Raw genomic sequence first — 21,215 nt, forward strand, 5'->3', positions numbered from 1 at the left:
ATCCATCCATTCCATGCCTTTGGGGCAAGCTTCCATCCACTAGGTCCACTCTTTTCCCCCTTCTGTTGACGACGACTGCTTTCTATCCAAGTAGATAGACATGGTTACAGAGTAGATTCATAGATAGGTAAGTAGGCTAGTAGACGGTAGATTGTGGGAATGAAATTACAATCAATCAATGAATCAATCACAGCTGGCCAGATTCATTACGTGGGGGAAATTACTACTACTAAGTAGTTACTAGTTATTTTCTTTTTCTTTTCCAGTTAGAAACAAAACAGTAGGGCCGAAATCGAAATGGGAAATGGATCCCTAAAAGCATGACGAGTCGCGCACTCCCGTTCGTCGTCATCACCCAACGCCCCCGATTCCTGTCTACGCAAGTGAATCTCCACTTGGGGAGGGATGAGATCGCGGTAGATATATAAACTAGTCAAAGGGGGGAGGGGGAGGGATCAATGGGGAGATAACATATTATTTGCTTGGTTTTACAAACTGTCAGTGCTTTTTTACTCATTTACTTGCCCTTCTGAGATACTTTTTTTCTCTCTTCTGTTCTTTCCCCCCCCCCCCCCCCCCCCCCCCTGGCTGGCCTTGCATCCTCAGGCTGTCAATTCCCGATCCAGATTAGTGTATCGCGGGGACCTGTCCCGATTGGGTAAGTGTGTCTTTCCTTTTTTGGGTGCTGCCCTGTTTGGGCAATTGCGATGCTTTCCAGTTCCTTCCCTTTTCTGTCGCTCTTTCTTTTCTCTTCTTTTCTCTTGGGATTCATCTTCTTTGCCATCTTGTCTTCTGTCTATTGTCCGTCCGTACTGTCTACTGTTCACTCGAGTAATTGCTCTTGTGTGGGCTGCTAGACACACTCCCTCTCCCATTTAGTTTCCAGCTGCCCTTCCCCGTGTGCATGAAACCAACTACTAGTACTCCGTCTACTTCCATCTACTACTTGTTCCCTTCTACTACTTCCACTACCCTCCCACGAAGGAAGATGCCTCTGTGCATCCTTTCTTTTCGTCTCCTCCCCGTCCCTCTTGGTCCCTCCTGACTTAATTGTTCTCTAATTTCTTTCATGTATATTCTTGTCGATCAATTTGTCGTGTGGAGCGGTGATCCCCTCGTTATCTTTCTGCCTATCTATCTCCGCATCTAGTTTATGCTGTCTGTTGTTTTCTCTCTCTCTACATCCATCTGAAGATCGGGCTTTTTGACCGCTCTCCACCCATATTCCAGCTCAATTGAGCCGGATGCAAACCCCAGAAGAATCATGCTACTTACACTGAAGCCTGCCTCCCAGAACGGAGTTAAAGGTCCTCATGAGTACTCCATTGTTCGCCAGTCCGTTCCAACCCCACGGTCATCCCCGCCCCCCGTGCCTGACCTACCAGCAGCGGTCACCGCACCCTCAAGCTCCTCTGCGGACCGCTCCATGGACCCCTCGCGCTCAGGATTGCCGCCTCCTGCCTCGTTAACCTTACCGCCTCCCAATGTGGGCTTTGCCAATGTGTCTGGCTCTGCGATGAACCAGCCACTCCCGCCGCCCCCGGGCCAATGGCAGTCCTCGGATGACTCCATGCGACAATGGCTCCAGGCCAAAGCGGAGGAAGATCGGAGGAAGCAGGAAGAAGAGAAGACGCGCCAAGAGACCTTGCGACTCGAACAGCGGAGGGTCGAACAAAGCATGCTTCGTGATTCCTTGCAGGCCGGTGTCCCACCTCAGATGATCCCGCTCATCTTCGCCGGCATCAGTCCCGGCGGTCTGCCGGCATCGATGCTCGAACTTACTCAACAATACCTAGCTCAACCCTCTGCACCTCGCGGTCCTGCTCCGCAGATGCCTGTCATGTCTCAGGCACATCCCCATGCCCAGCGCAGGCCTACACATGTCCGCCAAGACTCCCGTACCATTCCCTCTAATGCATATGTTGCTCCACCGGTGCACCCTCAGACAGTGCCCCCTCCGGGAGTCCTGCTATCCCAGCCATTGCATACTGTTGGAGCCTCTCCTACCCCGCAACCGCTGGGTCGTCCGTCAGTATCCAATGGCCCCGCTGATCCACGCTTTGCTGTTGCAGCTATCCCTCGCATGAACCCTGGAGAGTCACAGCTCCAGCCGCCCATTAATCTCAGCAACGTACACTATGCCCCAGGATCGTCTATCCCGTCAACTCAGCCTCCCCGGGGCAAGTCATATTCTGCGTCTCGCCAGTCCCCTCCATCCCTATACTTCCACCACTGGGTTCCTCCAGGTCAGACGGCAGGACATGCGCAATCGGGAAGAGGTAGGCAGGAATCACCGGGTGCCGTACAAGGATCTCGGCAGGTTGACTCCAATATTTCTCCCGGACGGAAGAGGAAGGCCCATGGGGCACATCATCCAGCGCCATTGCCATCGTCTCGTCCCCCGGAATCCTTTCCTGGCTCTTCGCAGACATCTCAGCCAGGTTCTCCGGCCCCGGAATATCAGACCGAGCAAGCAGCACCGCCGACGCATCACCATCATTCTCTCCCAAGATCGAGTGACGCATCTGCTTCGTACCAGATACCGGCGGATGATGTGAAATGTGAGCACCGCAGTCGAGGTACTAGCCCGACCCACTCTTCAGAACGCATGATTGTGGATGATGCTAGATCAAACCAGCGTGGTCGAGCAGATAACGAGGACAATTATGAAGAGAAAAATACCTCTGCAGGACATGCCACCTCGCCCCACACAGTTCGGGTACAGCGAAGCGAAGCAGCCTCTTTTCACGACCCTCGCAGCAGTCCTGCCCGCTCACCAACAGCAAAAGCTTTGCAACTGTCCCAAGAGCATAATTCAGCCTCGGGGCACTAGGATGAATGTGGTTATCATGGGGCTTGTTGCTGTCTCGAATGCCACACTTATCAGTGAAGACTAGTGACGTCCTGCATTTAGAGCCATTGCCTTTCGCATCTACCAGATGCATGTTAGCAATTGCACGGAAGGTTGTTGATCACAATTTACCATTCTGTACTTTCAAGGATTTCTTCTCTTGATTCAAGCGTTTTTTGGATTTGCTGCAGATACCATTCTTCGTTGCGATTCTCCTATGTTATTCGTTTTTCGATTCTTTTCGTATACCATATTGATATATGAGTTACCCTCGACTGGATCGCAGCGGTCACCAGAAATCTGGTGCATTTCTGAGCTCTGTTGTCCTGCAGCTGGGCTGATGGGACTGACCAAAAGTCCTGAGAAATATATGTTGATACCACAATGCGCGTGATTAGCCTTTTATAGAGGGTGGATTTGTGGTTTTACGGAACACAATTGGCAATGTTGCTTTGGTGGAGACGTGTTGAAAATATGTTGCCGAGATTTTCTATGATGATTTGATACAGTCAACTAGTTACGGTTACAGATGAGACTCTAGTAGACGAGGGACTAGCTAGCTAGCTACATAGGCAAGACCAGGGTAGATAGATAGATAGATAGATTGACGGATAGACAGTCAGGATCGGATCCCCGCACGACAATATCTGTGGAGGCTACCTACCACCTGACAAGTTTGTATGAAACACAAACAAGACATGAACAACGTCAAAGATAGACCACGAAGTAAAGCGCAAGATGAGACAAGACAGACATACAGACAACAAAGAAAAGAACCGATAAAGATAGAAACAAAAAATAAGAATAAAAGGGGTATCAGAGTCAACAACAAGGTATTAAGTATGTAGTTGGTTTGGTCCCTAGTATATAGGAGGGTGGTCGGGTAGTGTGCAGTGTAGTAAGGAAAAACAGAAACAGGTGACAGAGACAGACAAACACAGTAAAGGAAATCTCACAAGGGAAGGGCAGCAGATGTATAGATAGTAGAGAGACACAGACAGGACAAGTATAGGAAATAATACGGAAAATGAAAGTTTCACGACTGGGTCGGGGTGGGTTATAGTGATGGTTAGGTATGTATGTATAGTGGATGGGTGTGTGCAGCATCCATCGTGTATCTGGATCTGTGTTTGGACACGGAGGATGTTCAGGTGACAGACAGGCATATGTCTAGACACATTGGGTCTTCTTTCGAGAAGAGCCGAGCCGAAGAAAGGTAGGTATGTATGTATTAACGATGAAAGTGAGCGTGCGCATATGTATCTGTGTAAAGTGTGCATGTATGTAGACCGAGCGAGTATGTATGTATGTTGTATGTTGTATGTATGAGAATCATTCGTAGTTCGAGTGACGGACAAACAAACAGACAGACAAGGGTTGTTGATTGCTTGTGTCATCGAACGAGGTAGTGAGTGATTGGTATCGTGATGTGAGAGCCGTCAAAGAGAACTAGAATCCATGAAATAAAAATGTAAAGAGAAGTAAGTAGCAATGTCGAAGAAGAAGTAGAATAACTGTATTATAAATGAAAGAAACAAAAACGACTTTTGTTCATTCATCAAGAATTCGTCGGGGTCGAATCGTAAAAGTGGGTAGGAATGATGTGGAGGGTGAGGATCGAGTAGTTAAGTATATTATAAGATAGGGTTGTGCTGTATGTATTATCGAAGTGAATCTGCGGATCTAGTCCGCGCCGTAGATAGAGGTCGTCACATCACATAACTTGATTATTTGCTTTGCTGCAGCAAAGTCACTAAGAGGTCTTTTTGCGACGGTGCACTTTCCACTCTGCTTTGGCGACACGCATAAATAGCTCGATGTCCTTGATAGGAACCCAGCTGGTGAGGACTTTCATGGCGTTCTCGAAGTCGGATTCGAGTATGATGTCGCGCATGCCGTCAATCAGGGCGGCGGAGGTCGCGTGGAGGACATCCAGTCCGTTGCCAAAGGCACTGGTGGGTGCGTCCTTTTTGCTGCCTTTGCCTGAAGAGCCGGGTGCCGTGAGGTCGTCGGCATCGCCGAGGAGCATGAAGACGTCCCAAACGCGGAGTTGGGCGGGAAATGGGATAGAGTAGTTGAAAAGAGTCAGGTACCACCGCGTGCCGTATGCCGTGGGAGGAATGCCAAGTTCATTCTATAAATTGGTTAGAGCCCTGTGTCGAGGTGTATGGGAAAACGCCGTTTCACTCACCAGCTTGGCAGCTACCTCTCCTTTTTCTAGCCACTCTCGTTCAAAATCCCCCAAGGCCTCCATGAGGCCTGAGAAGCCGGACTGGTACAGACGCTCTAACCCCCGTAATTGCCAAAGTCGCACGAGCATGATAAATGCATGTTCTTCGTCGTAGTAGGCGAGTAGAGTCGCAGCCAGGGCAGCCATGCCCTGCACGTATCCCGTGTCTGGGAAGTACAAGGACATCGCATGAAGTACTCGGAACAATAGTCGTTGGCCTCCGCGATACCGTCGCCGGAACATGATGTGACTGGTGATGGTTCTCGGAACGTCTATATCGATCTGGACATCATCGGGCGACGAAACCAATTGAAATTCATTGAATGCTTCAATTAGCTCCTCTTCCGAAGGACTATCACTGTGCATTCTGGCGCTGGATTTCAAAAAGGCGTACCACGCGGTCGCTCGCCATCGGTCGGGGATGCCTTTCCATGTCCGCTCAATCAGTTTGGAGCTTGTCGTGTCAAACTCGAATGTCATGCCACCGCCATCCCCGCTCCGCATGGGGCGGGCCATCTTTGTCCATTTGTCTTCCCTTTCCCACTCTTTCTTTCTCGCCGCGCGGGCGGCAGCTGCGTCCTGTTTCTCACCTGGATTCAGAGGAGCTGTCGGGTGGGTGAGCATATCGCTCGCCTCATCTTTGACGCGGCGGTCGCGATTGTGTGGCAGATGGTTGGCGGCCCGACGAAACCGCGAGGTTGATCGTCGCATCATGGTCGTGCTATACATGCTGTGAGAAGAGGTTGGCCGTATGGAAGGCTCGGACATCTTCCGCGTCGGGGAGCGGCCTGTGAGGCCTGAAAAGGGACGATTTCCCCCGATGGCCGAGGGTGGACGGATGGAGTGTTTCCGTCGCGGCGTCTCCGAAGCCATAAGTAGGCTGGTAGAGACACGCTGGATCGGACTGGGGTCAATCCCTTCGTTGGAGTTGGACGTCGGTGATCGGATGAAGCCGTACCGGTCGACATCTCCAGCCTTGATGTTCTGCCAGTACTCGATGCCTCCAGCTAACTCGTGAGCCTCTCTTTTGATTGCTGGTCCGTTCTCTGGACCGAGAGACGACACCACACTTTTGGTATCCACTGACATACTGGGTCCAGAAAGACGAGAGGTCTCCATACTGGTTGGAGTATCTTCCCACAAGATGCCATTCTCCATAGCCATGGATTTTGCTACTTCTGAGTCTGTCACATTTTCTTCGCCCTTCTCATACATCAGCCGTACCCGTCGCGACAACATATCTTCGTCCGCAGAGATGGCTCTGCTTGCCATGGCGCTGTGCCTGACTCGGAGGGCCGAGACGGGCTTTGACCGCCTCGATGGCGTCTCGATGGTCTCCGGCTCTGTGCTATTTTGTTCCGACGAGGCGACATCAGGTGACGCCGGTTCTCTGTCATCAGATCCCCGTTGTTGCTGATTGTCCCCATCTTGAGTTTGTTGTGCCGCCTCTCGTCTTCTTGCTTCCTCTTGTTCAATTTGCTGTTGTAATTGGCGTTTCGATTCCTCCTTGATAAGACTTCCGCGCTTGGAGAAACGCATCGATTGCGGTCCCAGACCGTCGAGAGCCGAGTTTGGGATATCCAGAGCAATGCCATTGAAAGGGGCTTGAATCGGCGGCACAGGGGGGGCATCGTCATCTCGATCGAACTCACCCGACTTCTTACTTCTCAGACCGCCCCATCTGCGCTCCGACCACCGTGAACCGGGACGAGATCCTGGGCGGGATGCAGGACGGGAGGCGGTATCATTGACAATGATACTGGGGATGCTGTTGCGCAGTGAGCGCAAGCTCACAGTCGAGGCCCCAGCCTCTGGTAAGGCAGTGAACCTGTTCCGCCGCGATCTGGCATTTTGTTGCGACGGCGCGGACCCCGACTGCTCCCAAGCACTACCGGACGATGCGCTATGCGATGTTTCCTCCGAGCACGAAGTACAATCCACTGGGGTCGGGTATGAGGCGGAGCGAACGGCGATGGGGGCCGTGGCGGCGATGGTGTCGTCGTAGGGAACGGTCTGGATGGTTGAAGCGGAGTCGGACATCACGACAGCAGGAACAGAAGCGGATCGCGTTTCTACCATTATCCTGGCATCGCTTGCGCCTTAACTCGAGTGGAGGTGGAACACTTTCTGGACGGAGCTGCGAAGGGCTTTTGAGCCTTCTGGACAAGCCGGACGAGACGGTGGTGCACGCCGGTTTAACCAAGGGGGGGCGAGGGCGCGAGCGAAGGAGGGAGGGACAGGGAGGGAGGCGGGGAGCGTAGCAGGACTGTAGCCACAAAGGAACGGATGTGAGAGCTGGGATTCTGGCACGAAAAAAGGGTCACGGATTGCGATTGATTAAGATTTGAGAATTATTAGGATTAAGATTAAACGGTCACACGACGGAAAATGAACGACACTGGGGGGAAGAGGTCTCTTGCGCAGCGAACCATGGCCCCCAAAATGGTTGCGAGGAACGAAGGCGGACGAGCAAAAGGGAAAGACGGCGGAGGGAAGAAGAATGGCTGGACCGCGGCAAAAAAAAATAAAAAATAAAAATGAAATAGAAGTGAGAGAGAGAGAGCGTCAGTCAGTCAGAGCCAGGCTTGGCAAAGGTGATAGCTTGCAAATAATAATGATGAAAAAGCAAGAATAATGAAAAGTAAAAAAGAAAAACAAAAATATGGTAGGATGGTCGGAGAAAAGACGATGGGTGAGAAGAGTTGGGAGGAGAGAAAAAAGAAGAGGATTCAAGGAATGTGGTCACAATGAGGTGTATCTTTCTTTTTCTTTTTTCCCAATGAGAATTGGAGAATGAGGAAGCGGAAAGTGGAATGGAGAATCTCACCCTCCCGTTGATTTTGTATTGGTCGAAAGGAGTGTCTACTTGGAGTAGTAGCAGTAGGAGTAGGAGTAGTAGTTGTGGTTGTGGTTGTGGTTGTTCATGAACAGTAGAAATACTAGGTAGTAGTAGCAGTATCGCTACCTAGTAACCTACCAGGAGTCAGCCCTGAGAATTGATTCCCTCCTCTTGAAAATGAAAATTTCCCGTTTGTATTGGGGGGGGAAAAAAAAGGAAGAAAAAAAAAATATAATAATCAAGAACGAGGAGGAGGAGGACGACGACGACAATAACGTCTCCTTCTTGTCTTCAACCAAACTCCAAAGGCAAGGATCACGAAGGGGGGCCTGCGATCCACTATATTATAATTAATTTAGTATCATTTAATTCCTCGGGAGGGCCACGCAGCAGTGGATCTTCACACGGTTAATTTTACGTTGGACTTCCCAGATTTTTGATAATAATAGAAATGGATACACTGCTAGTATCTAGTCTATCTAGAGAAAGTGACTCCATTCAATCCATTGGTACAGGAACTGAAGTGGGAGAGAGGGGGAGATTTATTCTCTGTTATTATTATCATTTCCTCCTATCTTTACTTACCATCCTATGCGATCGTGGGATTTGGTTGGGGGGGGGGAGCAGCATAATTTCATCCCACGCCCAACAGGCAACGTAACGGTTTGTTTGCTGGCCCGGCTTTCTGATTACTCCAGGAGTTCAAAACTAGTGTACTACTAACTACTGACTAGTCCACGGATTTGACTGTTTGACGGGTTGATCTTCTTCTTCTTCTTCCTCCCCCCTCGTTTTGCGCACAAACCACCAAGAATGAAACTGGAAATTGGGGCTCTTCTCTTACTCCTCCCCCTCCCCTCGCCTATCATGAGAGAAGCAATTACTTCCTACTTACTACAGTAACTTCTGATAGAGTTTCATTCCTACTATCTACAAACTTTTCGTCCCTATTTGCTTTTCTTTCTCCTCCTTTTGTGGTTTGGAATTTTTGGGCTTGTAATTTTTCTTATTTATTTTTCACCCTTTAATTCTATCGGCTAGGTAGGGGATAGCGTCGGCTTCCTCCCTACTCCTAGTAGAACTACTAATATTTTAGGTTGCGAGATAGACAGCAGGAGTGGATGATACTGACCCGGCCGAGGAAAGGGGAAACGTCAAGTCTCTCACTAATTTTCCCTACTACGTAGAAAGTACACTAACTAATCTACTAGCAGTGGCTTCGCTTTCCCTCCCCCTTGACAGAGAGGGGGTTTCGCTCAAGTGAAGAATTCAGTCAGGTCTGTGTGAAATTCTCCGTCCTTTGTCTACTGCAATCCTACAATATTATATGCATGGATGATGATTTTACAGTTCCCGGTTTTTATTTCCAGGATCTCTACAGAAGTATCTACTACTAGTAGTATCCCGTAAAACACTACTCTGATCCACTTCCATGATTTGCCTACTGACTTTATCTACATCCGGCGTTACTTACATGCAAGGACTACTGCCCTTTAGGGGCGATTCTTTATTCTCGTGCACTTCTTCTTTCTGCCCTTCTCCTTTGGCCGGCTTTCAGGCTTTTCAGGAATTAAAAAAAAGAAAAAAGAAAGAAAAAAAAAAAAAATCAAACCCTAATTCTTGTCCCCTTTCTTTCCCTTTAGATTGTGACAACCCACTGTAAAAACTCCGAGAAGGCTAGAAACCAGCTTGCCTTCAATGCAAACAAACGGCACCGCGGCCTAGCGTGCCCCCAGTGCACACGGCCCTCCGACGCAGACCCGCACTTGGTCGACAAAGGAAAAGCAGGGGTAAAAAGCATATTGGCACGGGAGGATCGATAGATTGGCCGTTCCCCTGCCAATGGTCGCAGCTTAATTCTTCATTCACAAGGCCTTCAGGCCACTGCTGCCGTGTTGATGCCGGAGCGAGACGCTTCGCGCGCGGACCGTGCTGGCTCAATCGGCTCCTTGGGAAGAAGCTCAATCTGGCGCACCAGGAAACTCTTCTCATCCGTAAATTGATCGTCGTCCGTCCGGTCCTCTAGGAACCTCGGTAAGAACTTCAACAGCCGATCACGGTTGTTGATCAGGATCCGCTGCACCGCAACCGATTTATTGGGGTTCGCAACAAACACCTGTAATGTAATAACGGTCAGTGGCCTGGGTCCTTGCAGCGGACCAAGCTAGAAGTTGCCCACATACCTTGAACACGTGGAAGCCCTCATACTGGACCATCTTTCGGTCGTCCCGCAGCAGTTTCATACACAGCTTGAGGTTCTCCCCACTCTCCACATAGGCCATCATCACATTGTAGTTGGTTCGGTCCAGGAGGATCTCTCCTAGTAGCTTGATGCTTTGTCGTTTAGTGACATACGAGCTGGACTGTACAAGTACCTCGTTGAATCTGGAGAAGAAGAGGTCAAAGTTCGTGGCCAGATAGCCCGTAACGATGGATTTATGGCGGGTCAAGATCTCCTGCACATCAGTTAGCTTCCGGGACGGCATGGTGTCAAAAGCCGACACAAGCGCTCACCCTAAACGTTGTGAAAGAGTCGGCACTCAGTTCGAAGCTCCCTCGGTCGATCCAGTAAAAGAACCTCCAGAATATGCCATTGCCCTCTTGAGGCACGCCCGGCTGCACCTCCGTCAGTCGAATCGCTGGCTCCCCCTCTTCCGACTGGTCATAGAGGATGATCGCCGCGATAACATCAAACTTCAGCGCTTCTCGCAAGATGGTGCCGCATGGCATGGCACTTTGGCTATGCTCGTAGCCCTTGCACAGTTCGATGATAATCTCGGGTCGTTTGTGGACAATGTAGGAAATGACAGGAGGGTCTGCATGGCTTGCATTGACGGGTTTAAAACGGAGGATGTGAGAGAAGATAGTTTGTGTGTCTTTTCGAGCTTCGAAGGGCAGACGATGAAGCCCTTGGGCTAGTTCGTAGAGCAAATCTTCCTGCAGGGTAGCCTGCACTAATGCTTGGACTTGTTCGGGGGACACCTCAATTTCTGAAAGGTAAGCTCACATCAGCCGACGTCCATTCCGAAGCCCATCTGGCGCCCCTGCACTTATTCTGGGAGAAAAAGGGCCATTGGTAAGGGTTCATGCATGAGACATACCTTGAGTACCCTGGACAATGAGTTTCATCTGAGATAGTTGCTTCGCCAGATCATCTTCGACCTATCGGGGTACGGAACGGTCAGTACTCCTTTGTTTTGGAAGTTGCTTATCGGCAGCCGCAAATGTAAACATAACAGATCGGAGCGACGAACCTTGGCAGTGGTTGGCGATTCTCGAAGCCTCACCAAGAGTTCCTTGATTGATCTGGCAATGTCCGAAGGCTGGCGGGACCGACCACGATTGAAGAAGAAGGCCATGGTTGTTGTTTGTATTGGCAACAAAACCAAAACAGGGAGAGAGAGTGAAGGCGGAGGGGATAGTCGCTCCTCGCGGGCAGCACACTAGCTATAGGGACATGTAAGGGAAAGCAGGTCAAACAAACAGAGTGTCACAGACTCTCTGCAGCTGCAACGGTAATCAGTGGTGCACAAGGGGGGTTTGTCTGGCAGACGAGCAAGAGGGGATCGTTTGGTCTGGAAAGCAGTGAGGGAAGCGGTGACGCTGTTGTTGGCGGGGAAGCCGATGGCCTCAGGCTGTTATCGCAGTTCTGGGCCCGTCAGGTGGATAAACATTTGGAACAAATCAACCCAATCCAGTCCCAAGCCGGCGGGGCTGCCTTTTCCGAGAATTTTCTAATTTTTTCCCCTCGATTATTTGACTTTTTTTCTCCGGCGGGAATCTCGACTCAACCCCTCCTCAGGTACTTCCATACCGAATTCTGTCGGCAGCAACCATTAGCTCCGACACTCTCTTCTATTCTTCTTCATACCTAGTGACAGTGTCTTTGGTCAATTTCATTTGGTTGTCGCTTAGATACCATAATATACCAGTCCCGCTCCTACGAAAAATAACCGTCTCAATTGGTTCTGTTTCCCCGCAGTTGCGCCATGTCTGCTTCCGCTCTCCCCTCTGAGCGTCTGCCCAGAGACGATGATGCACGCTCCGTCTCTTCCGATAGCTCGGATGTAAGCAACGAGGAAGGATGGGAAGATGTCGAGCCCGATGATGATACCCAGCCCGTCGTGGGCCTGTTTTCCGAGAAGGTTTACCCCGACGTGCGGGCCATGCTCAAGGAGACCAAAGACAAGTACAACTTTGATCTGCGGAGGATTCAAAAGGAGCTCGGTGTGTAGTCAATTGTACTTGGATTTAGCATTTACTATTTCCTTCTGCTGCTCAAGCCCGGACGATCGTCTGTTGGTCGATACATTCGAGATGAACTATGGCTAACCTATCTCTACTTGTGTTTCACTATCAGACCTGGACTTCCTGGGTACTATCAAGTTGGTCAACTATGTCCGAACTCAAGTGAAAGAAGGCAACATGTCTCCCGACGTCTCTTCCGCCGACAAATTCGAGGACGATGCTTACCTGAAGCCCGTGCTGGAGGATGATGCCCTTCTCTACAGTCTGGATGACATTGAGGACGAAACCCCCGAGACAACTGGTGGTTCTGACGCTGAAAGACGCGTGATCGAACTCCAGGAAGACCTAGAACGCCTTCAAACCCAGTTCTCCGAGTATAGAGAGGCCGTGCAGAAGTCTATGGAGGAGCAACTGACCAAGGAGGATGAGAAGCTCGGCTCTACCCTCAGTGATGCGTCCGCACAAAAGGCCGCTAACAGGGTCGAAGAAATTGACGCGGACTACTTCACTTCCTACGCCTACAACGGTATGATGTCCTTGATCCCAGGGCTGCTTGGTTTCTGATACTAACGCGCTTCTTATCTAGGAATCCACGAGTCCATGCTCAAGGACACCATCCGCACTGATTCCTACCGCGACTTCGTATATGAGAACAAGCACGTGTTCAAAGATAAGGTTGTCCTCGATGTTGGCTGCGGAACTGGCATTTTGTCCATGTTCTGCGCGAAGGCCGGTGCGAAGAAGGTCATTTCGGTCGATAATTCCAATATCATCGATAGAGCCAAGGAAATCATCTACGAGAATGGATTTGGTGATGTCATAACGTATGTTTCGCAATATCTTGGTTTTATCTAGTTGCGTGACTGACAGCTGATACCTAAACTTCTAGGTGCATTCGCGGTAAAATTGAGGAAGTCACGCTGCCAGTTCAGCAAGTTGACATCATTATCTCCGAATGGATGGGCTACGGTCTACTGTTCGAGGCCATGTTTGACTCGGTCATTTACGCTCGGGACCGGTATCTCGCCCCCGGAGGACTCATGGTTCCCTCGCATGCTACGCTCCGCGTCGCTCCCTTCGCCGACCCTGACTTTATCGCAAACCACATCTCATTCTGGAAGAGTGTGTACGGCTTCAACATGAGCAGCATGCTGACTGGTATCTATGATGAGGCTCTTGTTCGTGTCGTGGAGCCATCATCAATCCCTGGCCAATCTGCCGTTTTCCTTCCCCTTCCTCTACATACTATCACTGTCGAGGAGCTGTCGTTCCTGAAGGAATTCCAGGTCACTCTTACCGAGGACATTGACGCGCTGGACGGTTTTGCTATCTGGTTTGATATCTTTTTCATGCCTTCGAGGGACTCACCCATTGCCGACGACGCTGTTCCGTCCGAAATGCAGAAGAAGGGTATCGTCGCTTTCACCACGGGACCTTATGGTAAAGAGACGCACTGGCAGCAGAGTATCCTTCTCATCGACCATGAGAAGAGAAAGGGCGTCGCCTTGAAGAAGGGCCAGACCATCACTGGAAAGGTCGGCTATCAGAAGAAGTCGGAGAAGTCCCGCTCCTTGGACATTACTATCGAATGGGATAGCCAGGATGGCGAAAAGGGTTCCCAGAAGTGGGGTCTGCAATAAGTTGCAGGTCTCGTTGCAGACTCATCTTCAGTTTGAGTAGATAGATAGTCTTCAAAATGCGTTAGTCATAGACAAGGCTCGCTACCTGCTTCCATCGACTAAGAGTACGACTCAACGAATGTAGCTTTAGATCGTGTACAAGAGAGCCTAGAGTTGTAAGCTGCCCATGAAGTTCTGGTGTGAGTGCGAAGTTGAACACTTCAACGTCTCGATCGGGAGTCTTCGTCATAGCGTCTGGAATCCCTGTGTCGGTGGTGTCGATCATGATGAGAACGATGAGACCGCGAATCAGAATGGGAGGTTCGTCGATGCGAACGCTCTCGACTTCTATCTCTACGATGCCGATGGTGTCGATGGGATCTTCGATCCTTGTCATCTCGACGCCTACCTGGGGAGGCATCGAGTCTGAAGCCTTCGATGCTATCCTGCGACGGCGACCTCCTACTGCGGTGAGAAGATCGATGCTTCTCCGAAGCCTTCAGAGCTTCCAGCTCTCGACTTCGTTCCTCATTCCACCTTTTCCTCTCCTGCTCAACCGTCTTCAACTGGCGGACGCCCTTTCTCATCGCCGCGAGCGGGTCATTTGCATCCATCCGGGCCTTCTCCCTTTCTCTCCTTAATGGGTCCTCATTTCCCCAGACGTCCTTGCTTGGCATGGATTCAGCAGCTGCGCCCTCGCGTTGCGAAGACGAATACCAAGGGTCTTGGCCAACAGATTGTCGAAACCCAGCCGCATTAGAGAATCGCATCGTGTATTGGTCTTCGAGCTCTCGCTTCTTCTCCTTACTCTCCTTTTCCGCCTCTGCATTCTTTTCCACGGGCTTGCGCTTCGCCTCTGAAGGAAACAGATCAATGTGACCAGTACTATCATGAAGTGGCGCATCGCTTGACCGAGCAGCGGCTTGCTGCGCCCGTCTATCCAACGCCAACTGTGCATCCTCCTGTGCAAATCTAATGTCTCTATCCGTGTCATCCTCTCCGGCCAGGCGCCTTCTCTTTCTAAATCGGCCTGCATCTTCTGTCTGGACTTTCCTTTCTTGTGGGCGGGCGGACGGCGCTGGGGGCGGCGGAGGTGGTGTTGAAGGCCGTTCGCCGCGGAGTATCTGGATCCTTCGTTCGGCATCAGCTTCTTGCATGAGACGCTCTTCCTCCTCTTCTTGGGCTTTGGCCTGAGCTTCGTCGCGCCGAACGCGCTCGATATTCGCTGGGTTGTAGACATTCCATGACTTCTTGCCGAGGAGGTGACTGCAAAAGGACACTGTAAGTACACAAGCATGCTAAGACAAGGGGAAGCGGGTATACTGACAGAGGCATCTTTAAGGTATCGAAATGTAATGAACTGGTGGGGATGGAGGCGTCAGTTCTCCCTCCGGGTTGCGTGAACGAGAAGCAGCGTCATCCAGACCGGTCGGCGAAGACGGAGGTGGGCGGACCGACCGATGGGGCGGGAACCCTGAGTACCTTACCTACGGTCCATGTGTTGCGGGCGCTGGAGCTTCCCCCCCATCCAATGTGAGACCGCCACCTCTCATTATTCTTCTTTCTTTCCATCCTCTACCTCACTTCTATTCCATATATTCAGCTGCCTATACTCAACATCACTTTTTGCTTGCGTACTCATATACTATCTAGTCATAATCTGGTCATTTGAGTACTTGGCCTCAAGGCAACAGCTGCTGGCAGCATCGCTTCGCCACATTCAATCAGCCTATACATACCCTATCCTCGTCTGGGAACTCATTGCATTGCATTTCCTTTCTAATTCGCAACTCGAAGACCTCTTCTATCTGGCCTGAAGATGTTCAATCGCAACAACTATCCTTCCGTCCCTAATCCTTTCGGCTCCCGCCCCTCTCGAGGTGACGGTTATACCAACCCACCTCAAGGACAATCCCCCTACCCCTCCAGGTCGGGCGCAAGGTATGGGCCTCACACGGCACCATAATGAAATAACAGTGGTTGATATGCTTGGTAATTAGTCCCGCAGGATACGGAGCGCCACCCCAGTATACGGGAAGGCCGCCGCAAATGCCTCCGAGAAACCCCGTTGGAGAGAAGCCTGTGAGCTCAGGCCGATCATGGACGCTGCGTCCTGCCAAGAGCCCGGATAATACGTATACATTTGGGAACCTGTATGTTCAAGTGTGGTCGCTGTCTTGCTTGCCCTTCTCCTAACTGTGTCTAGGGTTGCTGTTTCCGCCCAGGAATTCCCACCCTCCCGCGATGGACACGATCTCCTCCTACTCATCAACGGTCTCTACGTCTTCTCCGCGCGCCCTCTCGATGGGTTCCCACCGGGACAAATCAGCATGTCTGATCCTCAGCGGACATGGGCTGGCGTCGCTTTCACGGATACCGTTTCGGTGCAAATCTACGACCCCTTCAGTCAGGGCGGACAGGCCTACGTTGGTTCTACAGATATTGAGGTTGGGTTTGCTGGGAAGAAGCGGGTCGAGACTCCATATGATCAAGATGAGCTGGCAAGTGTGGTGATCAGGGTACGTTCCCCCATTTCCGGTGGAAGAAAGAGCAGCAACTGACCTGTGCAGAACTTCGAAAACCAAATCTTCGCCCCCGGTCAAAAGATATTGATGGATCATCGAAGCATCCCACTTCTGTTGACCGTCAAAACCGTTCAGAGAGTCGATCTATCCTCTGAGAATGCCAGCGGTGGCAGTGTCGAGACGGATCCTACGGCGCGGGGTATTCTCACCAGGCACTCCCAGATTACATTCTTCAAGGATGCTAGTACTGGTATCAACTTGAAGCCCTCCAACCGCCGACCGGCGGCGAACTCCATCATTCAGCCTGACTTTAAGTTCGAGAACATGGGCATTGGCGGTCTTGATTCCGAGTTCAGTACTATCTTCCGTCGTGCGTTCGCGTCCCGTATCTTCCCTCCGGGGTTGGTGGAGAAACTGGGACTCCAGCACGTCAAGGGTATCCTGCTTTATGGTCCCCCCGGAACGGGTAAAACCTTGATTGCTCGTCAGATCGGAAAGATGCTCAATGCCCGGGAGCCCAAGGTCATCAACGGACCCGAAGTGCTTAACAAGTACGTTGGTCAGTCCGAAGAAAACATTCGGAAAATGTTCGCAGACGCCGAGAAGGAATACAAAGAAAAGGGAGATGAAAGTGGTCTTCACATCATCATCTTTGATGAACTGGACGCTGTCTGCAAGCAGCGTGGCAGTGGAGCTGGAGGTGGTACGGGTGTTGGGGACAGTGTGGTGAACCAGCTGCTCTCGAAGCTGGATGGTGTGGATCAGCTCAACAATATCCTACTCATTGGAATGACCAACAGAAAGGACATGATTGATGAGGCGCTGTTGCGTCCTGGTCGTCTTGAAGTTCATATGGAGATCTCTCTTCCTGATGAGAAAGGCCGAGCCCAGATTCTTAAGATTCACACCCAAAAGATGCGGGATAACGACGTCATGGATGATGATGTTGACCTGGCTGAGCTGGCCCTGATGACCAAGAACTTCTCTGGGGCTGAAATATCTGGTCTTGTGAAGTCCGCATCTTCTTTTGCATTCTCCCGGCATATCAAGGCGGGCACGACAGCCAGCATCAGCGACGATGTCGTGAACATGAAGGTCAACCGGTCCGACTTCCACCATGCGCTCGAAGAGGTCACACCTGCGTTTGGTGTCTCTGAAGAAGAGCTCTCTAGTCGTATTCAACATGGCATCACACACTTCTCGCCCGTGATCAACGAAATCCTCAAGGAGGGCGGCCTGTTCGTCAAGCAAGTTGCCGAGGATGAATCCTCACCTTTGTTCTCAGTGTTGCTACATGGGCCCACTGCAAGTGGCAAAACGGCTCTCGCGGCTCGAATCGCTATAGACTCTGGATTCCCCTTCATTAAGTTGATCAGCCCCGAAGACATGGGAGGCTTCAGCGAAACGGCCAAGGTCCAGCGCATTATCAAAGTATTCGACGATGCTTATAAGAGTCGTACCAGTGTTGTCGTCATCGATAATCTCGAGAAGCTCATCGAGTGGGTTCCTGTCGGCCCTCGCTTCAGCAACACAATCTTGCAGACTCTGCAGGCCGTGTTGAGGAAACATCCTAACAAGGGCCGCCGGCTCTTGATCATAGCAACCACTACGCAGAGATTTGTGATGAAGCAGCTTGACTTGTTCAGCTCCTTTGATGCCGACATCATGGTTCCAAACGTGATGACCTATGATGAGCTCAAGCACATCTTGGAGCATTCTGGCGCATTCAACGAGCAGGAAATTGGCCAGGCACTGGCAGGCATTGGCAGTATATCCGATGACGGTACCATTGGAGTCGGTGTGAAGAAGATCTTCAGTGGGATTCAAACGGCTAAGAAAGACGTGGATAAGGTTGGTCGCTTCGTGCAGGTTATCAACAACGCTATCGAGGCAGAACGTTCTGGTGTTTAGGGAGCGTTTGCTGTTTCTCAAGGTCTGGGACCATCTTAAGATTGTCGCTACGTTGGCTATTCGCTTGTACGCTTATTTAGATGCTAAACTCAATAATAATATGGCTTGTTACTAGACATGGTGCACTACCCAGATAGTGTTGTTCCCTCGCAGCCAAGGCTTGCTGTGGTCTGAGCCTGGAGACTGTGCACTAGCTGATGGAATCTAGGTGACAGTGCGACGAGTCAATGGCGACAGGTAATTGTCGGATCATGTTGAAAATTACAAAGAGCTTCAAATCTTTTCGATTGGATTGCCCCGCCAAAATCTCAACTGAAGATATGGACCCATTCTCTTACTGTAGACATCTTATGGTAGTGGGAAAAGTACGATCAGAAATATAAAGTCTACTAGTATGAAGGATCATGTAATCACAATAGATAATAGAATTAATCTTCTTGAATAACTAAACGACATTATCGTTCAGAGAGCTCCTTTTCCAACGTAGTATAGAGGCTATGGTATCGATGCCTCCGGCTGTTGTAGACGCCTGTTCTCCCTGGAGTACCTTTCGAAGGAAGCCTGGGGGTTAATGCTAGTCACACAAACAAGAACTGAACAATATCATCCTACAAGACCCCCCACCAGTACGATAGTATTTTACTTTTCGTGATGAATCTGCCCCCCGCTTTCAGCTGCAGGATGAGACTGCTTCTGAGTGGAGACTCATATCTCATGTGTTAATACTGACCCTCAATTGCATCTTGGTAGCTCAGCGGTCTCGATAACAGACGTTGGCTATTGGGTAGTTTTGGAAGATTCCTATGGAAGATTCCGAACTATTCGCGTCCGTATTTGAATCTGCCTAAGCTCTATCATAACATAGGTCATTCAAATTTATGCATGATTAAGGTGCCTTGATGCTAGGCAAAGCACACTGCATATGTCGCTGCCATGCGCAAAAGTGCCTGTATGATGTATGGGAGTGAATAACTTACAATAACGTGAATTGTATTCTATCGAGATCGTGTGGCAGGGAACTAATTCCCTCGTCCACTTCACTTCGCACCCACACCTGCCCTCTTCCCTCTTCCCTCTTCCCTCCCATTTCCAACTCCTTTGTTTCTTTTGCTTGCTCCACACCTTCGAAAGCCCTTTCCTTACTATTTTTGCAGCTCTTGCTTCGAAACTTCTGGATTACAACACTCAACACCACCGCAAACGCTACTCTACATATCTACCAACAACGATGGCAGCGTGCACTTTCACACCCAAGCAGATCCTGAAGAAGGAGGTGTCCCAGAGAGAATATGAGTTCCTCCAAGAATGGGCCCCCGACACTATCAAGGACTACACTCCGATCAAACCTGGCAATCCGGTAGACAGGATGCCCAAGCATCAGACGATGCCCAGCCAGCCACACGTTCAGAGCCCCCGACGGGCTAAACCTCGCTCGCCTCTCTACGAGGAATGGAAGGTTCAGCCAAACGAGGCGGCAAAAGCCACAGGCGCTTCTGTGAACATGGAGAATAAAACTAACGGGATGATTCCTCGTGCTCCTACTACCAACGTCAGGGTTAATGGCAGGCATCCTAGTAACTCGTTGGACACAAAGATCCGCCAGCAGGAGCCGGTAAAGAGTAGTCCTGTTTTACATAGTAAGTATCAAGTCTCCTTGTGATGCCTTAATATAATAACGATCTCTAACGTTTCGCGCTTTGAATAGATCATTATGCGAAACCCACCGCTAGCACGAATAACCGTGTTATCGCGAACCCTGTCCCTAGTGTGGCATCCAAGTCGGGAGTGCCCAGGCCTGGGCCATATAAACCTGCGGAACAGAACAACAAGAGGGTCATGGTGGGCCAACGCAGGCCACCTCCACCGCCTTATGTATACACCGCACCGAATCGTAAACAGTTTCGAAACGATGACTTGATCAGATGGTCGGACGGGATCAAGACTCTGAGCGGTGCTATGGCCTACTTTCAACCTACTTTCATTCAAGACCCGTGGAAGGACCTGAAACCTGTTGTGACGAAATTCCTTGAGCGATACTGGTAAGACTCCCTTCCAGTGTTAGTTCGAAATGATCGTTGTCGCGACGCATTTTCTGACATGGGTGTAGATGAGTTCAGATCAAGCAGCAGGATATCCTTGTGATGGTGGGAGTAGTAGGACCTAACTTGAGAAGGAAATGGTATCTACATTGCTGTGCCATGGCTATATGACGTCGTGCGGTTGCCAAGTGATGTGTTGGGGAAATGCATGCTGATAACTTTCGCCGAGTAGATGAACATATCATCAATGGGAGAATAAGCGACACTTGCCGGGCATGGACGCTTCGAGACGCTCTAGGAAGTATTGTTTTCATTCCTTAGTTCAGAAACGGTTAGCAAATGAGTAGCCCCTAAGGCAAATAACGGGCACAAGGACAATCAATTCATCTTTAGTTGATGGGAGCTCTATAGACGCTAGAAGGTATCAACCATCACAGTATGCATCGTATCAGCGACATTCATAGTTGAGTGTAGATGTATTGAGAGCCAGTTGGGCAGCCCAGATCCAAATATAGTACACCCCTCAACCCCGAGCCCCTGATCAAGTTAGCCCAGAAAAATGAAACATGCTGTACCGACCATCCGGGCAAAGTCAGACACTCTCATCTTGAGAATAGAAAGATCGAAAAACAACTATAAGGATCACATAAATGTCACACTAATCGGAAATCAAGTAAAAAAAAAATAAATCGCAAGCTTCAAACTAGAGATTCATGCATGACTAACCGGGTAATCAAACATTCCTTCCTTTTTCCACCAAGCTCTCGATAGTTGGCACGACCTATAACGGCAGGCACGGCCTTGGTCATTGATAGATCGACTTCCCCCTTTGTCGCAAATTGATGGGTGGTCTACTTAGGGGTAGACAAGTACTTCTGTCTCCCTCTCCGTCTCCCTCACACATTTGCGAATCGATTGAACTATATTCGTGCTCACGCACTATTATGGTGCTA

At 50.2% G+C, this 21,215-nt stretch overlaps 7 protein-coding genes across 7 annotated transcripts; 4 read left to right on the forward strand and 3 right to left on the reverse strand.

The window, feature by feature from the left end:
- Window positions 1-1,071: 1,071 nt before the first annotated feature.
- Window positions 1,072-3,272, forward strand: BO85DRAFT_227527 (uncharacterized protein). The gene has a single exon (XM_025654754.1). It carries the CDS (start codon window positions 1,265-1,267, stop codon window positions 2,831-2,833), a length of 1,569 nt encoding a protein of 522 aa, XP_025518364.1. The 5' UTR covers window positions 1,072-1,264; the 3' UTR covers window positions 2,834-3,272.
- A 1,154-nt stretch (window positions 3,273-4,426) lies between these two features.
- BO85DRAFT_227525 (putative TBC domain protein) lies at window positions 4,427-7,607 on the reverse strand. Its single transcript, XM_025654753.1, has 2 exons — window positions 5,043-7,607; window positions 4,427-4,985 (listed from the first exon to the last, which is right to left on the reverse strand). The coding sequence occupies exons 1-2, from the start codon at window positions 7,158-7,160 to the stop codon at window positions 4,605-4,607; spliced, it is 2,499 nt and encodes an 832-aa protein (XP_025518365.1). The 5' UTR covers window positions 7,161-7,607; the 3' UTR covers window positions 4,427-4,604.
- A 2,082-nt stretch (window positions 7,608-9,689) lies between these two features.
- Window positions 9,690-11,359, reverse strand: BO85DRAFT_227561 (Mo25 family protein). The gene is made up of 5 exons (XM_025654755.1): window positions 11,175-11,359; window positions 11,022-11,082; window positions 10,435-10,910; window positions 10,104-10,376; window positions 9,690-10,036 (listed from the first exon to the last, which is right to left on the reverse strand). Exons 1-5 carry the CDS (start codon window positions 11,277-11,279, stop codon window positions 9,797-9,799), a joined length of 1,155 nt encoding a protein of 384 aa, XP_025518366.1. The 5' UTR covers window positions 11,280-11,359; the 3' UTR covers window positions 9,690-9,796.
- Window positions 11,360-11,643: 284 nt separating this feature from the next.
- Window positions 11,644-13,905, forward strand: BO85DRAFT_392174 (protein arginine methyltransferase RmtB). Its single transcript, XM_025656836.1, has 4 exons — window positions 11,644-12,147; window positions 12,281-12,694; window positions 12,755-12,992; window positions 13,058-13,905. Exons 1-4 carry the CDS (start codon window positions 11,910-11,912, stop codon window positions 13,806-13,808), a joined length of 1,641 nt encoding a protein of 546 aa, XP_025518367.1. The 5' UTR covers window positions 11,644-11,909; the 3' UTR covers window positions 13,809-13,905.
- Window positions 13,870-15,186, reverse strand: BO85DRAFT_415828 (uncharacterized protein; the record flags this gene model as incomplete). The annotated part of the gene is made up of 3 exons (XM_025657712.1): window positions 15,115-15,186; window positions 14,254-15,053; window positions 13,870-14,192 (listed from the first exon to the last, which is right to left on the reverse strand). Exons 1-3 carry the CDS (start codon window positions 15,120-15,122, stop codon window positions 13,870-13,872), a joined length of 1,131 nt encoding a protein of 376 aa, XP_025518368.1. The 5' UTR covers window positions 15,123-15,186.
- A 140-nt stretch (window positions 15,187-15,326) lies between these two features.
- On the forward strand, window positions 15,327-18,338 carry BO85DRAFT_392179 (AAA family ATPase SEC18). The gene is made up of 4 exons (XM_025656837.1): window positions 15,327-15,728; window positions 15,788-15,940; window positions 15,994-16,306; window positions 16,358-18,338. The coding sequence occupies exons 1-4, from the start codon at window positions 15,607-15,609 to the stop codon at window positions 18,221-18,223; spliced, it is 2,454 nt and encodes an 817-aa protein (XP_025518369.1). The 5' UTR covers window positions 15,327-15,606; the 3' UTR covers window positions 18,224-18,338.
- Window positions 18,339-19,451: 1,113 nt separating this feature from the next.
- Window positions 19,452-20,556, forward strand: BO85DRAFT_466964 (uncharacterized protein; the record flags this gene model as incomplete). The annotated part of the gene is made up of 4 exons (XM_025662160.1): window positions 19,452-19,860; window positions 19,929-20,062; window positions 20,123-20,262; window positions 20,331-20,556. Coding segments are annotated over 4 exons (684 nt in total). The 3' UTR covers window positions 20,332-20,556.
- Between the last annotated feature and the right edge of the window lie 659 nt (window positions 20,557-21,215).

Source organism: Aspergillus piperis (genome assembly GCF_003184755.1).
Source record: "Aspergillus piperis CBS 112811 unplaced genomic scaffold BO85scaffold_4, whole genome shotgun sequence".
Classification (NCBI taxonomy): Eukaryota; Fungi; Ascomycota; class Eurotiomycetes; order Eurotiales; family Aspergillaceae; genus Aspergillus; species Aspergillus piperis.